The 23,020-nt window shown below is 40.3% G+C and overlaps 1 protein-coding gene across 1 annotated transcript in view; it reads left to right on the top strand.

Annotated features, from left to right (window-relative positions):
* The first annotated feature begins 7,021 nt into the window (after positions 1 to 7,021).
* EPSTI1 (epithelial stromal interaction 1) overlaps positions 7,022 to 23,020 on the top strand; it is an 84,935-nt gene continuing 68,936 nt past the window's right edge. The window contains exons 1-3 of the mRNA XM_008934614.2: positions 7,022 to 7,311; positions 17,188 to 17,246; positions 19,199 to 19,282. Of these exons, the coding sequence (XP_008932862.1) occupies positions 7,115 to 7,311; positions 17,188 to 17,246; positions 19,199 to 19,282 (340 nt within the window). The 5' untranslated portion in view covers positions 7,022 to 7,114. The remainder of the gene's footprint in view (positions 7,312 to 17,187; positions 17,247 to 19,198; positions 19,283 to 23,020) is intronic.

The following is a 23,020-nucleotide window of genomic DNA, read 5'->3' as shown; positions in this document are numbered from 1 at the left end:
AGCCGGCGCTACGGGCCGGCCGCAGAGACAAACCGCGCGGCAGGACGGACCGCGCGAGGGGCGGGGCCGGGGCCGGAGCGTCACATCCTAGGAATAAGGCGGAATGAAGGGATAAGAGATAATTTATGCATTAAAAAAAAAAAAAATCGGATAAGGAGGAGAGAAAACACTCGGGCCGCACGGAAATGATTCGTTTCCATCTCCTGAATACAGGATTTTAGGCTGGGTGGGGAACATGTAAAGGAAAGTATAAAGACAAATTAATCTGGGGAAAAAAAACCACTAAAAATGCATTTTAATATTAATATGCTTTCACTTAAGTTGGTGTCTATATGTTTCACTGTGTTTATATTTTGATTTTCTGAACATGCTGACGCTTCGTATCACTTCTGAAAACCTCCCTCAGCTGATCCCTGCCTATGCAGAAGTTGTCAATCAACATCAGTCCCGCAACACAAACTGTAAAATGCTCAGGCCCCTTCCAGTACAGCAGCAGAACAGCTTTTCCCTTTTTTCTGGTTTTCCTTGTCTCCTACCTGGTCGTACTGGTGATGGAACTGAATCACCTGCAGATTGCTAAGCGGTGTGACTGGACAAAAAGTATTGCTCTCCTTACCTCCTATTTCAAATGACAGTTGCTCTTCTGAGCATCTCTAAGTGTCTTTTTAGAGTACCATAAAGGAGAGTTAACCATATATAGCATTTCATTAACCTTAGGCAGAGATATAAATTTAACTTTCTACTGCACAGAAGTCACTGAGAGTTCTATGATGATCCATTTGTCAAGAAATGCATTCATTTTTACTTCTTCATTGGACATATACAATCATATACGATTAACTTTTTAAGCCTTCAGTGGAATTGGATTTCTTGAAAACTTAAATCTATTTTAAACTCATTAAAAATGTCCCCAATTAATCATTTTCTGTTCACTTATTTGCATAGAAATAATGCAGAGTAGCATGTTGCTTACTACCTTTTTGGTCAGCAAACCCAGTTTAAAAAATAATATATTTAAAGTCTTGGAATCTAGGGTCTTTTCCTTAATTTTCCAAACTGATCCCCGAGACACCGGAACAGGTCAAAGTCTGTTCCCATCAATTCAGAGTTGTGATTCTGTTATTTTGCCCTAATACTACTGTGTCATGGTCACAGCAGCCAAATTCTTCCTCATTTGTAAGTATCAGAACCAAAAGAGCATCTCCCCTTGTCAGTTCCTTGATTACCTTCACAAGGAAGTTATAATCGATGAACTCAAGACACATGTCATTGTAAGGACATAAAAATTTGGCTTTTAAAGACACTGAGTCATACTATGGTCCATCCAAATACATCTAGGCAAGCTCTGACGTGGAAAACAGTGCTCTGAACATCTTCCTCCTATTACTGGCCATGCTACTACTACTACTGCTCCTATTTTCTGGATGGTGAGCCGCAAGAAGCATATTGATTGAGCAGAGCAAACCAGATAATGAACACAAGGAAAATATATCTTTTGCCAGGAGTGAAAGACTGTAGGTTGTCTCCCTTGCAAGCAAGGAGGGGAGGAATTAAAGCGGTTGGGTCTTCGGTTATGGTTCTCTCCCAAAGCTCCTCTCAGCATGGCACAGCTGTGTGCTCTATTATGCACAGGATGGTGCTGGTAGAGACAATCTGTCCATTACTATTTAATTTAATCCTACACATTAGTATGTTCCAGCATATTGTCACTATTAATGTGTGGCAATGTTGTCCAGATTTGTTATGCCATTTAAGTTAATTGTCTGCATACTTTTCCTATAAATTACTTTCCTAAGTAGTCTGTGCTATGCAGTCAGGATCAATGCTGGCAAGAATCTCTGTCAGCAATGAAGAAGAATCTAGAAACAGATACTAGATTAAATCTTGTGAAATTGATAACAAGGGTTATGTGTGGTTTGGATTTACCTTTTACCACCAAGAATTTCCAAAATACATGTAAATGTAGCACCTGACCAGTGTAATTAGAATGGCAGGGGCCAAAATTTTGTACTAAAGATTAAAGTTTCTGAGGTCAGGCAGAGGAGAGAGTATAATCAAGAGTTATCAAGGAAATCATGAGGCATATCATATAAAACTGGTAAAGTCAGTACTTGAGCCTTGCTGAATTGTCATGTACATACAAATGAATGAAGAATAAATCTTCCCAGCCACTGCACCAGGATTAGAGGCTGCTCCTACAAGCATTTGTATATTTAATTACCACAATATACTGTAAAAGCAAGAAGAGGTATGAGCTGTGGACTTCTGCTAATTTCTTCAGGTAATGTATTCAGAAACATTAGACAATAAAGAATGTAATGTTCTTTCTAGATACTATAATAATTGTCTGTATGACATCTTTGGTTGACTAGGTACCACAAGGTAGTATATTATATAAAATCCTAAGCTGGAACTAATCATGGCCTTCAGGAATTACAAGAGTACAATTATTCCTTGAAGAAGATGGTATATATGCCAAAAGGCTCAGGTATCTTTTGTGAATAAGTAAATCTCCCCTGCTGTAAAAACTGTTAAGAAAAAGATCTATTCAGAAATCTTGCAATTAGTATTTTAATACTGCCAAACTTCTCAAGGATTTTTTTCCTTCTGGACACAATGCTGGAGCAATAGCTGTTAGGGTTCTTTGTTTCTGATAGCATTTGTATTCATTACTAGTTAATTTTACCTATTGTAATATGTTCCTTGCAGGCATTTTTAATGGTATAAAGCATCCATTTTTAGTCCTGATTGTTTTTATAACATCAGACCTTTAAAATAGCCCTGCTTTATTATTTAGTATTATTTATACAACAATATAAATATGCATAGCACCCTTCGGGCATAAGAATACTCCTTAAATGTAGCAATAATCTTCAGGCACTGCTTCTGGACCTCAATACAGCATGTTCTAGACATCAGGTCAATTAGATTTTCAATCTCCACTTCCATTTTCTGAAGTAGTATTAGATAAAAGAGAGGTGGACCTGCTATAATGCTGAAGGATACTGTGAAGAAAGCAAGGGTCAATTTTCTTTTAGAGAGTGGAAGATGATAGTTTTTGACAGGTACCATCAATTTCTTTTTGCAATAAAAGCTTTTTGCAATAAAATGGGAAGTGTGTGCAGCATTTTACATTTCCTAAATAAATTACCCAACACATACACACACACGCACTTGTCAAAGCTAATGGCGTTCTTTCTGCTGAACCTGACAAATTCCAGTCCTAATCTTGGCCAAATGTTGCCATTTTACCCTCCTTCTGGGCCTACCTCTCCAGGGAGCAGAATAATTCCTCTTCTCCAGCATCCTGAGCTGTAACAATTAGTTCTATCAACCCTGCAGAATGCAGTGTCCCCACAACACAGCAAGCTTGCTCTAATGGAACATTTTCTGTCAAGTGCACAAAACTAAAAGTGATACTACAGCTTTCATTCATATTAATGTTTTGTGGTTTTGGTCTACAGTGAACTCAGATATTTTGCTTGCCATAGGCATGTTTCAGATCAAGTATTTTAAAAGTCAAGCTGAACAATTCTTGTCTAGTTTAAGATTTTCTGTTCACAACTAACTGTACAGCAAGGTAGAGTACTCAGCCAGAAAAACCTTTGTAAAATAAAATGCATCTCTAAAAATTCAGTTTTGCCATCATGGTATAAAAACTCTATATGCAGAGCTAATTATAGATATGCCTCTATTTACCATAGTTTGTCATTGCCCTAAAATACAGGGATGTGTTCCCTATGATTAGCTACATGCACATGCTCTATAGTATATTCAGTTGCGTGTCTTCTCTATTTAGCCAAAATGTCCTGCGAAAAAACTTTGTATGTGAACCTTTGAGCATCATATTCAGGTATTGAACTAAGTATTTTAGTGCTGACAGCAAAAGAAAAGGCAGTTCTCCAGTGATCAAGGCCTCTTGATACCACTTGCTGGCTCCTGGGAAAAACAGAGTGGAAAGCTTGCCTGTCCTGGCTGTCTTTTTGAAGGTTTCCTACAGTTTGATGCTTTTAATGAAATGTGTCTATGGTTGAAGAAAGAAAACTTAAAAATGCAAAACCTTAAAATCCGTAAACCAACAGTGAAATAATGAAGAATAAACAGGTGTTTTCAGGGAAGGGAAGATAGGGGACATTGCATTGTTTTACTTTTATATATTTTAATATTATTTCTTTCATAGAAGAGAGTTTTATTCTATCTAACATTACCAAAGAAATGATGATGCGGCTGACTGGGATTCTGAGTATCTTTTATAGTGAGAAAGGACCTCTAATTCCTCTCATTTTTGGTATAGTTCCTGATGCTGTTGAGTTGGAAATACAGATTCAGTACAGAATGTTCCTCTACAGAAGTTATTTTGGTTACTATTGTAATATCCTGAAAAACACAGGTGAGTGAGGGTACATGGTGATTCTTAATATTCCACGTGTCCACTGAGGTATTTTCTCAAAGCAAGAGAAAGATAATTTTTATCTTAATAAAAATAAAAGAAAATAAAACAAAATAAAAAACCCCATTGTTAATAGCTAGAGGCAACAGACAAAAAGCTTTATTTTGACAAATGAATTTTCTCACTCCTTTTTCCTACTTTCTCCCCTGTCCCACTGGTGAGGAGGGAGGGAGCCACCAGCTATGTGGGTACTCACTTGCTAGCAAGGACCAATGCATTGCAGCATCAGGCCCAGTTAGGAATGTGAGACAACTATAAACATAAACCGTCAGATAGAATAGTCAGCTAGTATTTGGTGGGTCTAGAGAACACAAGTAGTGAATTAAAATTCTTGTGGAAGATTTGGGAAGTTTTGAGATTTGGTGGGGTTTGCATGTTTCAGGAGGTTGAATCAGCAATCTGAGATTTTAGCATTTATTTAGCAACTACAACACTGAATAAAGTAGGGCTGGAAGCTAATCCTTTTTCCTAAATCCAGCTAGCACAGACTTACATATATGCTGCCCATGACAAGCCTCCACCAGGATAGAAGTAGCTAAGTAGCTAGACTGATCCTAGTGGAGGCAGTATGCATGTCCTTATACTACTTAAACTCCTAGTGTCCTGAGAGCCTTAGGTGGTACTGCTGTGACTTTAAAACTTGATTATTATTTTAGGTGATATTTCAACTCAGTGTGTCTGAAGCAATATGAGGGATGGGTTGCAGCCCATGACGTTGTGTTTTAGTGACATGAAACTGAAGGGGTGATGAGTGATAAACTGTGCGGTATCACAAAGATGCACATGGGATGTGTTTGAGATGCAGAGATTGCTGGGTCAGTGCTGGAGAGTTGTTTAGGATGGAGAAAGTTAAATCTGGTACAGTCATTAATACTGACTTTCTGGGCATCATGTCTGACATGAACCATCCTTAGAGCCAGGCCTGGATGCTGTTCTGGAGAGAGTTAGTTTAGATTGTCCACAACAGAGCTATGAAATAAATGAGCATTGAAAAGATATAAGTGATTTAGCTTCCAGTACTTGGGTTCATTTTACATCCCTCTTTTTTTGAGCAATATAGATGTGAAGTATTTAGATTCTACAGTTAATGTTTTCAGCCAAAAGTTTCTAAATTTCAACAGGAAAAAGATATTAGATCTGAAATTTACATAACATTGAAGGATTGAGGATATAGCAGCAGTCACCACATTAATTATAATCAATTTTTGTAATTAAATATGAGTTATTAAGACATCAGTCTGCTTGAATAAGAAAACTCCAGATATTGAAGCTGGATTTTTACCAGATAGGATGTCTGTAGGCACAGCTGTTATCACACAAACATTTGCAGTCCTCAGACATGACTTTGCTATAATTTTTTTGCTACTTCTAGGGCCTTTTTGTCTCCTGTATTCATCCTGAAGTTCTACGTAAGAGAGTAAGCTTGATTCTTGCTTTCATTTACCAGCACCTTGTACATAAAATATTTGTGAAGTGGTGCAAGAGATTATGCACCAGTTCATCCCTATACAACACACTGCCATTGCACTCCAGAGTCTCCGCAGAATGTTTTGTGTACAAATGTAGATGATACCTGCTGCAGAGCATGTTAGGAGGGATGGTGGGAGGGAGAGACCACTGATACTGCCTCCTTGGGGCAGGCCTAGGAGATGCAACTTTCTGGATGTGGCAGCTCTGGGAGGTGTGCTGCTGGTGACAGTGTCCCATACAGTACACCAAGGAGCATTACAACCACCAGGCAGCCTTTGGCTTTCCATGTGGCATTTTGTTTTACTCCTTCCCCAGCATGTGTGGGGTGTGCTGTAAGGCCTATGTGGTCTGGGCAGTGAGGAAACCTGGCCACATGATTTTCCCTTCTGCAATGTGTTTTTAGTGCAGCTTGATCAGCTGAGGACAAAAAGTGACAAAGTCTGCATGTGTGGAGCTGGATTTCCCTAGCTCTGCTGCATTAAGCTGGAGTAGCATTACTACTTCTTTTTTGCTTGGGCTAGAAGTTGCCAAACAAAGGTTGCTGATTATCCAGCCCTGCAGATCCCATAGATACAGTACCACTGGTCAGATGTGATTACTGAAGGGAATTAGGAGGGAATTACTGAAGGGAATTCAGGTGGAATTAGGAAAGTAAAAATAAAGAAGTTTTCTGATTGAGCAGAACTCAAAGGCAGAATTTGAGCTGTGCGGGACTTTAGGATTTACCTGAGGGTTAGTTTTTAGTTTCCATCTTTCTTTGTATACTCATGCAAAATAGAAACCAGTAAACCCCTGAGAGTTATTCCCTCTGTCATAGGAAAGTTTGACATGCTGGGGTAAAAAATTGTCAGAAATATAGCATTCAGCCAGACCTTGCCATGCTTCTGCTGAAGCAGTCTATTCCAAGACTGCACAAATGTTGTCGTCTGGTTTATTAGTACAGATCTGCTTTGCTCTCCCCTCCGTGACTCCTGTTTGCCTAGGTGCTGTGACTGAGATGATCAAACTTTAGCTTCAGCTGGAGGATGACTCAGAAACCAGTACATGTATTTGCACTCCTGACAGTTGAAAGTCCAGACAGAGGAGGAGCTTACAAGGAATTGAAACTAATTTGTAGTAACTCCAAAGTTTTGAGTCTTTCTCTAGCCTAAGCAGCAATACTTGTGTCTGACAATTCAAAGTACTCCCAAAGCAATGTCTGGGGTTAGAGGATGGAAGGAAGGCAGCAGGTACAGGACAGCTGTTGGCTCTAGTACTCCATTTTCCTCTCAGGGTTACCCCTTGGATGGCAACAACAAAGCAGAGAAGGGTAAAAACACCAAGAAGCTGACAACGTCTGGAGAGGAACAAAGCAGCCAAGCGCCGGTCTACCAACAACAGCAAGAGCAGCAGTAAGTAACGAGGAGCCTGTCCAAGATGATGTTATTTATATTGGGTGCCTGTTCCCGAGCTTGCTTGAGCTGTATATCTTTAAAGGGGGAAATACTTTGTAGAGAGCCTGTGAACGGGGCTGAGCGCACAAGCAGCATATTGTCCTTTTCTTGGTGCTTCCAACATGGGACCTGAGTTGTTCTGGCAGGCTTTGGCATGGCTTATACCCTGTGCAATAGCAGTGGCCAGTTCTATATGTTGCATATTGGCATATGTAGGGTCTGTTTCCTGGCATCTTTTTTCAAAGTGAAATTTCAAATGTGGTTCTAGCTCCTTGTTTTCTGTTTCTCCTAATATTTCATTCTGAGAAGTCTAAAAATACTTCTACTGGTTTAAGAGATGGATATAGGCTGCATTCCAGCACTGATCTGAATGCAGTCAAGGACACAGAACAGTTCCAGCAACTTCATGCTGACAAAAGTAAAACGAAACTTTAGCCCTCAATTTCACTTTGTGTTTTTTGGAATCTATGCTCAGTCCATCTCTGGTTTTCCAGTAGCAATTCTGAGATAGCTTGTATAACCTGTGTCTTGCAGATATAGTACAAAATAGAAACTGAAAGTAGTGTGTGTATTTTTTATGCACGTGTTTAATACAAATAGGCTTAGCTGAACAGAGTTAATTGTTTAGTCTTTTTCTCCAAATGTACTTTTCATGAGCTGTTAATAACAGTGCATGCAATGCTATTATTATTGTCATGTGCAGATCTCATGGCTTTCAAAGTGCAGCTGACAGGAACTGCAATCTGTTTCGGTTTCCTTTCCCTTTTTTCTGGATGAAGAAGGTGGAGCCACGCTGTGAAGGCGGTGGCGGGCTGATAATGGCAATCAGCGGATCAGCAGCTTTCGATTACCCATGAATACTTGCCTACTAGGTAGTAGTGGTACGGGGACTACTGAGAGCTGGGTCCCTTTGGAATCCGTCAGTACTTCAGTGACTGACTTTCAGCAGAGCAAACAAAAAATCCTTAGTTATAGTCTGTTTATTTTCTGCCACTTCCAAATGCGAAAGACGCTCTGTCTTGCCTGCCCTCACAGTGCCATATATCCACAGTAGTATTTTTTGCTATGTGATACAAAAGATTCTCTCTGTGTCTTCAAAAAGTTCTAATAAAGAATTAATTCCTAAATTTCAAATGTACAAATTAAAGTCTGCATTAGTATGTAGTTAATGAGGAAGAGGGATGAGGGAAAGGCAGGTTCCAACAGAAACCATGCAGTATGAGTGGTACAAATACTCAAAAAAAGAAGCGAACAAAGCTGGAGCTTGCATCCTTCCCTTGAGGAGGGGGGTACCAGCTGTCAATTTGAACAGGTTGAAGATGTTTAAACTGCAATTTCCTTAACTAGCACAGATTAAATTGGTAGATAGTATCTGAAATACTGAAGCAGACAAGGAGAGATCTTTATTCTCAAAACAAAAATTATTTCATTCATTATTACTTTGTTCTGTTATCTCAAGTTACATTTCAAGAAAGATCTCAGATTCAAATACCCCTTTAGCAGTGATAAAGTTGACTCAACCTTTTAGTCACCAATCCTTTTAAATATGATCTTTAAAACTAAAATACCGGGGCACCCTCAGAATGGTCCAGGTTTTCAGGCTCTGGGATAACCAGAGCAGTAGGGTAGCTGAAGTCACAGTAGAAGAAAAAATATGTAGACTAGTATTAATTAAAGGCTTTCTGGAATACATATAACAGAGAGAACATGAGGGGCCCAAGTAAGATAGCTCTGTGCCAAGGAGTGTTTCTATTCCAATTTCTGTGCTGCTCACTAATTTTTTGGAAACAGTCAGGATATGGTTTTGCTACCAGCAAAGCAGGAGCTGGAGTCTCCTTTGAAAGCTCTTGCTTGAGTTGATTCCATGCAAACTCTCAGTCTCAATCAGTCAGAGCAATTTGGAATGGGAAAACACCTTAGAAGCATCTTAAGGTGGGGTCAGGGGACCTTTCATGTAGACTGGACACATGAAATATGTGTGGGACATGGCACGTTGCAGTCCACTAGTCAATATTCAAACTTGACTATTACAAAGTACAGGGTAGGCAGCTGGTATTAGAGGATAATTTTGCTTTGGGAAAACCTTTATATAATATGTTGAGGCTGAGAAGTCACAATAAAGTGGTCCTAATTAAGCTAAGTAAAATACATGTTCAAATGCAAAATTGAAATCACACTTTGCACATCCCCCTCCAGTTATATATAGAATGTGGTTTCAGGCATGGAGAAAAAAGTCACAAGGATGACAAGTGCTTGAAACTGCTTATAATAATAAGCTTGCATTTAAGTTACTTCACTTTGTCTGCTAAGTGCCATGAAATTAGCTAGCAGCAAGTGAATTCTCAAATTGCCCCTGTTCATATCTTTTCAGAAACAAAAGTCTGTACAGAAGAAAAGGTGAAGGGAAGCGGGGAAATTAGAGGGTAAAGTATAGCTAGCGCCTGAAAAAGAAACTGCTGCCCCCATTCAGCAGTCTGTCCTTGGCGCCTTTAAAGCTGGCAAGAATAATATTGGTTCTGCTAAAATCCATTAAAAAATGAAATTCAAGATAATAAAACCTGAGGATACATTGCCACACAGCAGGTAACAGTCCCTCATCATTTTGTGTGAAAGGAGAGCAGAGTTGCTAGAATGCTTGACTCAAGAAATTATATTCTTTGCTGCTGGAACCAAATCCATAAGAACTATCTTTCCTTCATTTTCCAATCTTCATCCTGAATTTAAAAAAAAAAAAAAAAACATAGAAAATATCTATAGTGTTGTAAGACCCCTCAATCTTTTGCTGATAGACTATACTTAGCAGTTCTGAATTTTTTTTCTTTCATGATCTGAAGTTTCTTTTTTTAAAAAAGAATTACTCTACAAAACTGTAGGTGGATGCTTAGCAAAATGCTTGTTTTGCCCACTGCCCACCACCAGTGGGAGTGCTAGAAGGGTAATTTGAATTATGGACAATCTGTTCAGAGCTGAACTCTGTATTTGTTACAAAGGAGAAATCTCCCAACTCCGTCTTTCAGGCTTATGTACTAATCTTTACAGCCCAGTGGGGCAATTCAGAGATGCCCAGCTTTGTTGTGGTCAGCAGCCAGCCTTTTCTCCAGCCAGGTGTCTGGTTGCAGGTCTATATAAGACAATAATTATAGTGTTAGGCTGGGCTGTGGGGGTTGCTGTGTTCCTTATAATGCTTGGAGGAGGGGAGGAAGTCCTTCCAGCTCCTGTATTGGAAGCTTTTTTGGAAGAGCTTGATTTGCACAAGCCCTGACGTTCCCTTGATGGATAGCTTGATGAGGAGCTGTGATGAGGTTATGAATAGGGAATTTATAGGAGGATGCCGTGTTTGGGCAGGGGCAGTAAAAGGACAAATTCTCTGATTCAGAGGCAGCAGAGGAGGAAATACATTGTTGAAAAGAGAGGGGAAGCAGAGATGAACATGCCACCAGCTTAAGTCCTAATCTTCATGTGATACAACATCTGACCTGCTGAGTTCTCCAGGCACGCTGGCAAGACTGACTTGCAACACATGGATGCCCCTGCAGGGGATAGCTTGGCTCAGCGCTTGGTGTTGCCAAGCCCAGCGTCTGGCCTGCCCATGTGTGGATGCTCCATGCTTCTCACAGCTAGTGATTACCAGGTTCTCCAGCTGGCTCTGGCATACTGGCTACATCCCTGGTACTGCACTGAGACAACTTAGCTGCTCTAGGACCTGGGGACAGCATAAGCATGGCCATGTCTGAGTTCATAGACTTTGGTGGGTCTGATGCTAATCTATAACACGCCACAGTGAGTTCTGCCCCTTTGGTGTAATCTGACCACAACCATAGGCTGACTAATGGCATATTAGCATTTTACAGAGGAGAGAGAAAGCTCTGCTCTGGGCCAAGTTTGGGCTGAGAGCTACCCCTTGGCTCCCTGATTTGATCCATCACTGTGGCAATTTTCTTGGAGCTTTAGAACCTGGTCGAGATCATCCAAAAGAGTGTGCTGACTGAAGCACATCTTTCTGATGTACTACGACCAGAACAAACTGCTGAGTCTGAGCTCCATCTAAACTCTTGGAAATTCAATTCCAATTTTTATTTTTAGTCTTTAGGCCAAATTTTAACTTAAGGAATTTTCTACAAGCATGTGGGTAAAACAGAACCTCAGGTCTGTTTCTTTCCTGCAGATTTCTGACTCTTACTTTCTCATGGGCCTCTCTCTGCTGCTGTTTCACTTCTCGCTGTGGTAATTAAGTGCATTCCTGGCCTGTGGCAAACACAGGACAAAATCCAAGGACACAGAATTTTGGTGATAAACATTTCCTTCTAATGCAGTTAATTTTCTGCCTCTTATGCTAAGACCACACATGCAGTGAGGGTGAATCCGACAGTGTGTAATGCTAAGCCCGAATAATTCACTTTTGTCTCTGAGCTGCAAACTAGTAAGATGCTGCTGCTGATAAAGATGGAAAGCCAGACCCCCAAGCCTGCATGCAAGGTTTGTACTACCCTCCCAGAACTCTGCTTAAGGCACTGCTGGGACACAGAGCATATTGCTTGGCTGAAGTCTAGAACTGTGGCTGTCAGTTATTGTTAGCATCTGGCCGTGTGTGTATTGTGAAATGGGGATACCTACAGGATAGTTGTCTGCTTGTTGGGATTTGGCATCTTTTAGTCCTCTGATTTGGCAGCTTCCATGGTGCTCAGCAGCATATGGCTGTTCCATCAGGCATGGGAGCCTCGGTGAAAACAATACTTTGTGGTGCCATGGACTTGACAGCTCTTAAAACAATTCCTGATAAATGAATGTAAAAATAAGCTTAGCGTACCTTTGAAGGAAATTTAACGGTTGTCTTTGGCAGTTTGGTCTCTTTTTCATTTTAAATTCGATCTCAACATACTATTTAATGCAGTATTTCACCCATATCTTCCCCTGAGTCTCTACTCTAGATTCAATCTGCCTTGGTCTTCTTCCCAAGCTTTAGTCATTTGTGTTGCCCTCCAACTACATTCTCAGTTTCTACATTTTCTTACATAGAGCACTTTGCCTAGCAGAGCAAGATATTTAGCTTTAAGCTCTGTGGCATTTATGTATCAATGCAGCTGCAGTATAAAACACAGTGGAACTGGAAATAGTTTATAACAGCCATTACTTTTGTAACTCTTTAAACTATTTCACACTTCATTTGGAAAGCTCTCCAGTGGTAGATGGCTGGAGTAGACTTGAGAAAAAACTGAAGAGCACGGCTCTGCAAAAAATATTACTGGTGAACCGCAGTTCTCGTGGTTTTTCAATTTTAGAAATAAACTATTTTATACAAACCTTTGAAGAAAGTAGAACAAAAGTTTTGATGGTCAATGCCCTGAAAGCATTGAGGTGTCCTTGAGTGGTGCTAGTTAGATAAGTAAACTTATACACAGGATCCAGAAGTTAAGGTTGCAGACATGGTGTTTTTTGTGTTGCTGATCACTCATATTGTAAACTATCATTGCAGATTTTCTATGACTGTACTGCATGTTTCTCCCGATGTATAACCCTCTATTTATATGTATGTGCTGGGTTTGGTTGGAGTAAAGTTTATTTCTTCACAGTGGCTGCTGTGGGGCCATGGTTTGAATTTGTGACCAAAACAGTGTTGATAACGCAGAGATGTTTTCATTACTGATGAGCAGTGCTGATGCAGAGTCAGGGCCTTTTCTGCCTCTCACCCCACTTTACCAGTGAGCAGACTCAGGGTGCATAAGAGATTGGCAGGGGACACAGTCGGGACAGCAGACCCTAACTGACCAAAGTGATATCCCACAACATATGGCATCATGCTCAGTATATAAAGCTGGGGGAGGAAGAAGGAAGGGGGGATGTTCATAGTGATGGCATTTGTCTTCCCAAGTTACACATTATGTGTAATGGAGCCCTGCTTTCCTGGGGATGGCTGAACACCTGCCTGTCCATGGGAAGCAGTGAATAAATTCTGCTTTGCTTGTGTACACAGCTTTTGCTTTACCTATTAAACTGTTTTGTCTCAACCCACAACTGTTCTCACTTTAACCCTTCTAATTCTCTTTCCCGTTCCACCAGGCGGGAGTGAGTGAGCAGCTTTGTGGTGCTTAGTGGCTGCCTGGGGTTAGACCACAACAATATGTTGTTATATAGGTATTTATAACCCCACTACTGTGGTATTTTATGTCTGTCTCTTTGAAAAATCATAGAAGGTTCCTTCTTGTTTTTATTTCAGTATAGATACATTCTCTTATTGGGTTATAATTTTTTTACTCTCATTAATATCTGTTCAGTCTCTGCAATGAGTCAATACATTCCCATTTTCTGTGGAGAAAATATAACAAAAAATTCCCTTCAAGGTTAATATGTTCTATAAAGGTAGAAGAAGATTTGTTTTTCTCTTTTGAAGAGCTATAACCAGGTTAAGATGTTCTTCCCACCTCTTTGAGTGACTTCTGTATTTGTATTTATAAAACAATCCTATCTCAAAGATAGGCTTAAGTCTTATAACAATTAGAATCATTATTAGGGAAACAGTAAAGTTAAATTCTTTATAATCTTTTCTGGCTGAGGATTTTGGAGCACTTCCTATATTGGTATAAAGCACAGAAAGTCTGCATACAACTGATAGCTTTAAATCTTCACATTTCCTTAATTGCTACCCAGGTAAGTAGGATAATTTGCTCCAGATTTGTGGCTACTGTGGTAACCCAGAAACTGACTGGAATATTAAATTGACAGGCTGTAGCGGGTTTTATAGGCTTTACTGGATCAGAGGTTTTGCCTGAACAAAGAAACGACATGCAATATCCTGCAAAATGGATAAAAACATGAAGTGAAAGCTGGTGGGGGGGTTTTGCATTAACTTTCTTTCCTTCAAAAAAAGCCTCAAGAAAATAAGGGATGCTAGGCGTGGGTTTTAGAACTGGTAGGGCACATGGAGTGTCTCAGGTAACAGCTCCTCTGGCTCTTCTCCTGCTGTAGGATTGAAAATCCAGGGCCAGTTCATACCTTGATTTTCACCCATCACACAAGAAGTTTACTGTGTACTTGCTCTCCCTTTCTCCTCATCACGGAATCATAGAATGGTTTGTGTTGTAAGGGACCATAAATATCATTTAGATCCAACCCCCCTGCCATGGACAGGGATCCTTTCACTAGATCAGGCTATTCAGAGCCCTGTATAGCCTGGTCTTAAACATCTCCAGGAATGGGGAATCCACGATGTCTCAGGGCAACCTGTTCCGATGCCTCGCCACCCTTACAGTAAAGAATTCCTTCCTAATATCTAATCTAAACCTACCCTCCTTTAGCTTAAGGCCATTTGTGATCCCAGTACCCAAAGCTACACTCTGATATATCTTTCCAGAGACCACGGTGAACACTATAAAATAAGATAAACTCAATAATACTTTTTTTCCCCTATTTTTTTTTCTTATAACTCGGACTGAAACAAAGCATGTAATATAAAAACAAAGCATATAGTATAAGCATTAGGTAAAGACAAACAAAAGTTGGTATCCTGTTCTCCCTTTCCCTCCTCCACTGGAGACTTGACATCCTCATTTTATTTTACTTCACCTTTATTCAATAACATGGAAACCAATTTGGCCTTACATTAAGCACTCTTTTAACCACAATAGCTCTTAATCTCTCTTCAGAAAACAGATGGTAAATGTAGTGTCACCTCTACCCCTTTTGTAAACTGATTGATCTTTGCTGTACTTCATGTCCTTCTGAACTTCTGAAGGTGAGGTCGTGGTCAGATGTCAGAAGAGTGCCCCCACCTGGCCTCCTGGACTCTGAGCTTTCCAGCCAAAAAGCAGAAGCGGATAAAGGAAATGATTCATGGCATAAGGGCTAGATTTGATACAGTGATTTCTCATATATGTTCAGACAAGCAGAGGTCCCTGCTTTCTTTTAAACTTGATTCTAATTTAAAGCAAATCAACTAAACAAACACTGTTTGAAGTCATCAAAGTACATGGTATAAAAATTCTGCCCTCTAGTGCTGTGAAACAGTGTGATGTCTAAGATGCACTGATTGATTTATGGGAGGGGAAAATATGTAGCCTTGCAACCCACAATTTCAGCCATTTTTATCACTTCCAAAGGGAAGGGAGGGGAGTGTAAAAGGTACTTAATTTTTGTGTATTAGCTAGAGAGAAATATGATTTTAATATCTGAAACAACAGCAAAAGTTACTAAAAAAATCTTGAATCAGATAAATTGTGCAACAGCTTGTCAAAGGCACTTTGGGATAAATTGTAAATGCTACTACTCAGTCAAATAAAGAAAAATCTGAAACAACATCACTGATGGGGAATGTTATGCCATAAGTGAGGTGTGTTGTCAAAGCTTCTTTTAAGTAATAGTTGCAGTTGTGTGATGAATGCTAGTGGGGAACTGCTGCTCTCTTAGCTCCTGCCTTTGAGAGTCTGGAATTCATTGGAGAGGTGAAGAACAGTCTCACAGTCGCAGGGGCACCAGAGTATGCTGGCAGGAAGGGAAAGGATCACATTAAATAGCACCACTAAAGCTCACAGCTCTATCTTTACTAGTTTAATCTCATAAATTAATCCACATTCTCCTAGAATAAGTCTTCAAAGAGAAAGAGGTAATTGGATATAAATACTCTCCTTCCCAAACCCTGAGTTACACTGATACGGCAGCAGACAGCTTTTGGCACTTTGATCTCTCTGCATGATTTTCATTTCCCTTTTAAGCCTTAGTCTTGGGCCTCATTGTTTCATTTCTTTTCCACAGCCAGCTGTACTTTCTCTGCTTCCTAGCTTGTCCTCCAGCCACCCCCTGTGGTCCTTCCTTAAGAACATCAGACATCACCCCTCATTATTCTTTGTTGGCTGCTCTTCTCCTTGTGCTTTTGCTGCAATGAAGCCAGATGAAATGTCTGTGCCCATGTGTGCATATAAAACCCTGCCAAAAGAGATGTGAGTTTACTCTGATACATGGGGCCAACTGCTGCTTAGTGCATTTCTGGTAAATCTGCACTTCCATGGCACAGCTTCTGCTGAGCAGGAGCCATGTAAACTACTCACAAAATACACCACGTAGATAAAACCCTTTGTCTTCTCCAAGTGGAACTGACATGTTTTCATCACTCTTTTGATCACCTCGAGTCTCTTAATACACTCTGAACCCTGTCTTGCCTCTTTGCTGTCACGCAAGATTGATAGCTCCTTGAGACAGCAACTGCATTTTGAATTAAGTCTAGCAAAACAGGGTCCTTGTCCTCATTCAGTGAGTCACACCTTAGGCATGACAGCAAGATGAATATGTCCAAGGAATTCCTGGTCCCTGAAAATGTAAGGCTGACAAGGAAACCAAGGCTCAGTCTGAGAGTAAGTCACCTGGGTCCATCACAAACAGTGTGACTTTGCATACTCCTTCGACAACTTTTGGGCAGACTGCTTAAATCCACAAGGTGCTTGGTGCCCTCAAGGTATGGGGTGGGACTGTCAGCACCAGTGGTTTTCCCAGTAGACACCCAATGGTGTTCCACATGGAACATTTTGGTTCAAGGAAGGGATTTGATTCAAAATGCATGAGATTTGAGGTCAGCAGTCTAGAGTGAGACTTGAATAAGAACAGCGAAGACTATGCTATAAGTTTCTGGAAATGTTATCCTTGGTATCTGCTGTCAGCTCCAAATATAATAAGTATTTCTAGAGTATTTACCAAAAATTCCCGAAGAGCTGAATCAGAATAAATTCCAAGTTTTTTATGAAGTTATTTGCTAAGACAGCAAAAAACTGACTTTTTTGATAAAGGCACTCCCTTCTAGTCCTGGTTTTGCGTAAACAGGAAAAATAAGAGTGTTTTCTTTCATTTTAGTGTCAGCCCATATGTCTTGGTAACTCCAAATGAAACCAGAAGAAAACAGTTGCAGCAAAGTAAGTTTAATTGTCTAATATGGTAAGTTGAATTGTCTAATATGGTAATAATATTCTACTTTAGGGTTTTGTGCATTTTATTGCTCTTGCAACTTTTATCCTCATTTTGACAATGGTTTTGTATGTGCAGCTGTGACGGTAAAGTCAGTACTATGAGCATTCTCCATCATCACGTAGCTTTTCTGAAGATTGACTCCTCATCTGGCTACACTTCATGCAGAATAAATCTTGTTCAGGAGAAGGGTTGTGGTAATTTCAGTGCTGGAGCTGTTCAAGATGGCTTCTACAAAACTGCCAGAATTAGCTCTATCCAGCTTTTAGAGGACTGAATTCATATTGGAGAACCCAACTTTGAACAGTCTCTGGGTCGGTAGGAAGAAGAAAACAGTATTTTTGAAAATACTCCCATGAGGAAACAAAAGTAACTACAGCTACTGTTGGTTCTTGAATCTGCATTTAAGGTTGTAGGTGGCCTTTTCAGTGAAGTTGGTAAAGGTCATTATAGATGGAAAATATCTGTATATATACACTGACTTTTTCTTGGCTTTGAGTCTTGTAGGTGAAAGTAGCTAAGCAGGAACACCCTGAACCTCTACCAGAAAGATCTTTCATTGGCAAAGTTACAGCTAGAGTCAGTTTTGAAAAAAATTCTGTATGCAGCGGTGACTGAGCGCTGCAGTCCTGCACTCCTGGCCATTGATTTATGCAAGATATGAAAGCTGAAGGAGTGTGAGTCAACACTTCTCACATCTTGAGCCTTCAAGGAAACAATTAAATTAAATCCTTCTCAAACTTCGTGAGTTTGGCTGAAATGCTTCACCATCAGGCTAGTATGGGTTATGGGTTGGGTTTCCTTTAGCTGCAAGAAATAAAATTGACTTATCTTGAACCAAACCATAATCTTCTGGAAGGATGAATAGCAGCAGATCATCTTAGACTCGCCTGTGACATTAACAGCAAAGGTGCTGCTGCTCTAATAAAGATCTAGTTTCACTTTGTGCCAGCAGCATGTAAGGTCTGAAGCACGCCAAGTATTTACATTTTGGATACTGGCAGAAATAGGACCTAGTTGAATGCAGTCTCTACCTAAATGTTTGTTTTAAAGGTGAAATAAAAAGCTGATGTCTCTTTGGGGTCTCTTTAGAAACTTGCTCACGTACTGGCTTTATCCTCTAAGAGGACACCTGGTGTTAGTGTCTGATAGTCATAGCCAGTCATTAGGAAATATGATTACTAAGAGTGAAATGAGCTCCTAAAGCAACTGAAGTGATAATGTAAAACACATGTTTTGCTGGGCTTGCTATGGAAGGAATTGTTGGTTTTCTTCCTCTGGCAGTTGATAAAGAGTGAAGTTAAATCAACCAGCCATCCTAGGGCATATGGCTGGCACCCTGTCTGTGTTGTCTTCCACTGACTACACTGGGAAATTGCTGCCCATCTCACATGTGGACACCTATGCTGAAGTGTCTTAATCTGAACCTGATTCATGCATTCCTCTTGCTTTTATTTAAAGAGCATGTGGTTGGGAGGGAAAATTACTTCTCATTTCCCTGCTGGGGAGCATTATATCACAAACATTTCCCTCCGTGCAGCAGTAACATCTTAATTGTAACAACTTCTGCTTTACCTCCAGGACTAAATAATGTGGCTTTTACCTACAGGTTCCCAGAGGTTAAAAAGCAGTCTATTAGCAGTCCCTTAGCTGTTTTTTGTTTTGCTTTTGGGGTTTAGTCCTGGGGTTTGCTCACCATTAGAGTCTCGAGGTAGGGAAAACATTTGCCTTGTTAGCTGATCATTGCAGTGACTGAGTAACATCTTGGGGGATGTCTGCACCCCTTGAGAACAAGTTTGTTCCTGGATGGTCTTCAGGATTACATGTAATTAGCAATACTGCATGCTTTTTAGTATTCTCTCTAACTTCCATATATTTGTTTCTTTTTATGCCTGCTCAGTTGCTAAGAAAGAGCTAGATGACCTGGAGCAGTGGAAGGAAGAGCACAGGCCAGGGCCGATTACATTGGTTCCACAGAGACTGGGTAAGATGTGAATCAGCATTTGCACATTGCAAAATTTTGTTTTACAGAACGTGAGGCATTTTTCACTTTTTCTCGCATGTTACTTATTAAAGAGGTTCAGTATCAATAAGGGCTAACAGGAACCTACTGCAGGTGCTCTGTGCTTCTTGATGGTCATGGCAATGAAGATGTTTCTCAAACAAAACAGTGTAGGTTGTCACTCAAGAAATATGCTGAGATTAGAGTAGAAAATCTGTGCTAACATTTGGGTAAAACAGGTGGATTATCCCTCCTGCTGTTGACACTGTCTTTGGTTGATGTCTCTGAGGGGGCACACATTTGCCATTAGTATGAAGATGGACAGCACGTGTTGGAGACTCTCCAGTTGCCCATAAGAATACTCCTCTGTCTTAGGGGCTAGTATGTGTGCTTTCATGACTGCTGGCTCTTGAAGAGGCAAGAGTGATCCCTGCAGCTTCAGCATTTGTAGGTTAAATGTGCATGAAGCTCTGTATTACCAATTTTATAAAAATAACAACAAAGATAAGTAAATGAAAAACAGGATAAAAAGCTACAAGAACTGAAGTCCCCGTGAACTGATGTGTTTGTGAAGATAATCAACATCTTTTCTAGACAGGTTGTGGTGTTTATTAATATAATAAATAATAAACCCACATGACCCTGTTGGTTGAGGGTTCAAACAGTCAAATCTGTTTATTGGAAGCAAACAACACCCTTTATATGCACTTTAAAACAACACGTGATTCTCTTGACCAATCACCATGTGGTACCACAATGCCCATGTGTGTAGGAGTACATTTGGGACTTCATCTCCCAGGACGCCCCTTCCACCATCCCTAAAACACACCCCCTACAACATGCAAGAGAAACTGTAGGAGATCTCTTCAATTGCAACCACGATAAAATATTTAATTTAGTCATATTTCAGAGTTACTTTAAAAAAGAATTAGAAGACAAAACCAAACCAACTCAACCCAAAACAAATCTTGTTCAGAGAGTAGAACTGCCGATTGTGCTGAAGCAAGAGGAATGTTATTAGAAGTGTTTTTCAAGTACCAGTCTTCAGACCTATCTTGTTTCAGTATCTTTCTTTAATGTCTTTGGCACTAAAGCTAGGAGAAAGCTGATGAAACTTGCTGACAAGACAACTTTAAAGCATCATCTGTATAGACTATGATGGGATGACCTTGAGAAACTGACTAATAAAAATCAGGCAAAATTAATTCTAGCAAATTGAATTATTATAACAATGCCTTTATTAGTTTTATAAACCTAGAGCTGCCCTTCCTTCCCTTGGCTATCATAGGAGAATCTGGGGTGCACGGTGCAGGCTATTGGCTACCTTGACCTGCAAATTAAGTTCTTTCTTTGCCATACTACACATGATAAGTTTGCAGTGGGATAATGTGTATAAAAATAGATAGCAGGTGGGACATAGAGGAATTTGAACTGACTCCAACCCAGACTTGGTTTTTAGATCAAGGTGATACGGGTCCCACATATTCTGCCCTGCAGCCTGAGTCAGTTTGCCGTGGTGGTAATGCCCTGTATTCCCACCATCACGTGCAGTCGTGTGGCCAGACATGGTCTTTGTGAATTCATGCATATCTCTTCTTGTTTGTGAGTCATTCCTAGAAGACATGCTTCTTTCACAAGAGGATCACAAAGCTTTTTGCTGAAGAAAGTGAAATCTGAAAACAGAAATTTGGTGTATGGTGTCTATGCAGAATGTGTGCGGGCTGGCTGTGTGACTGAGGATGTGGTGTCAAAACTGCAGGGACTGGTTGTGGGGAGTCTTACCTTCTTCTGGGCCCATAGCATTTAAAAACTTTCTTGAGGAAGAAGCAAATTAAGAGAAGGAAAAAAAAGTAAGAAAATATGATCCCTTCGGTCATTGTCTAGCTGCAACTTAGACTCCTGGAGACTGAAACGCTATGTTCAGTGCCTCTGAAAAGAGGTAATGTGCAAAGATTATTAGATCTTATCATTCCCATGGGAACAAATTTGGAGCTGAAGCGAGCTCAAGGAAGGAGAAAAAAATATAAGTGGCATCTCTAATTTCACCACTGTAGGTACTCATTAAGGTAAAAAAGTATCATGTGTTTTTTCTCAGAGTGATTTTAAGAGATTACACATCTAGTCTAAATCACCAGAGAATCCTTGAAGTTTCTTAACACTCATGCTTTCCATAGGGAAATAAGTATTCTGGATTTCAGCTCTGTAATATTTGACTGGCAAACTTGCAGGCACCATGGAGAGATGAGAGCAATGAAGAATGCAAGTTCTACCCTCCTTCATAAGCAATGAGTGAAGCAACAATTCATGCCTGATAAAATGGTCTCTTTTTTGATCATATCATATACAGCCAGTCACTACATACTCTGATTACAGCAAAACATCTGACACATTACAGCCAAACCTTGAATGAATTAAACCTGGCTGAAAGGCTATAGGCTATAGCTAATAATGATCAGAAAAATATTTGTTTAGAGATGATGCTCATCACTACATGCAAAAAAAGTACAGTGCACACAAGAAATATTGCCAATAAAAGGCTAGAAAAAAACAGAGATCAAGCATCCAAAAGGTTTAAAAACTTGTTTAGTAGCCGTTTTATTTTCTAGACCTGTGAAGGAGTCACTCCACTCAATGCTAGTTGTATGCTTATTGCTACTCTAAGCTTGTTGCCTGCATCCTGTATGGCCAGTCTTTTTTGAGGACTTATCCTACAGATTTATTTCTGTGCGTAGAAATGTTGCCACAATTAGGGAATTGATCTCCCCTTCACTGAACCTCACAAAAGCACCTAAAGATTAGTTACCTTCCATTAGTAAGTGGAGGAAGCTGCCTTTAGAGAAGAGTGCTCCCTTCTGAAAGATCTAGTATATTTGTCTTACATTTCATAGAATGGCTTGGGTCTGAAGGAACCTTAAATATTATATAGTTCCAACTCCCCTGCCATGGGCAGTGATGCCACCCACTAGACCAGGTTGCTCAAAGCCCCATCCAACCTGGTTTTGAACACTGCTGGGGGTGGAACATGCACAGCTTTGCTGGGCAACCTGTGCCAGTGCTTCACCACCTTCACAATGAAAAATGTCTTCATTATATTTAATCTAAATCTCTCTTCTTTTGGTTTAAAGCCACTCCTCCTTGTCCTATCACTACATGCCCTTGCAAAAAATCCCTCTCTAGCTTTCTTCTAGGCCCTCTTAAGGTACTAAAAGGCTTCTAGGAGGTCCCTCTGGAGCCTTCTCCTCTCCAGGCTGAACAACTCCAGCTTTCTCAGCCTGTCTTCATAGGAGAGGTGCTCCAGCGCTCTAATCGTCTTCAAGGCCCTCCTATGGACTCACTCCAGCAGGTCTATGTCCTTCTTATGTTGGGGACTCCAGGGTTGGATGCAACACTCCAGATGGGGTCTCACAAGAGTGTAATAAAGGGGCAGCATCAACCTTACTTGACCTGCTGGCCATGCTGCTTTTGATGCAGCCCAGGATATCAGGCACGTCAGGTTGCACAGATTGGTGCAGCTGCTTCTATAGTTAGGAGGCACAAAGAGGAGAATTTCTCATTAAAACACTAAGGGAAAATACACTCCCTACCCTCCGAATGGAGTAAGAATTGCTGTTGATTTTCAGAACAACTGAGGGAATTAATTATTTCCTCTCCCAAAGCAAGAAAATACTTTGGAAAATAGTAGAGCAGAATAATAAAATCAAAGTCCTCCATCCCTTAAGC

The sequence above is a fragment of the Manacus vitellinus genome, unplaced genomic scaffold, assembly GCF_001715985.3.
Source record: "Manacus vitellinus isolate BGI_N305 unplaced genomic scaffold, ASM171598v3 scaffold_2_pilon, whole genome shotgun sequence".
Lineage (NCBI taxonomy): Eukaryota > Metazoa > Chordata > Aves > Passeriformes > Pipridae > Manacus > Manacus vitellinus.
The sequence above is the reverse complement of the archived record's forward strand: the minus strand, read 5'-3'. Positions and strand labels throughout refer to the sequence as shown.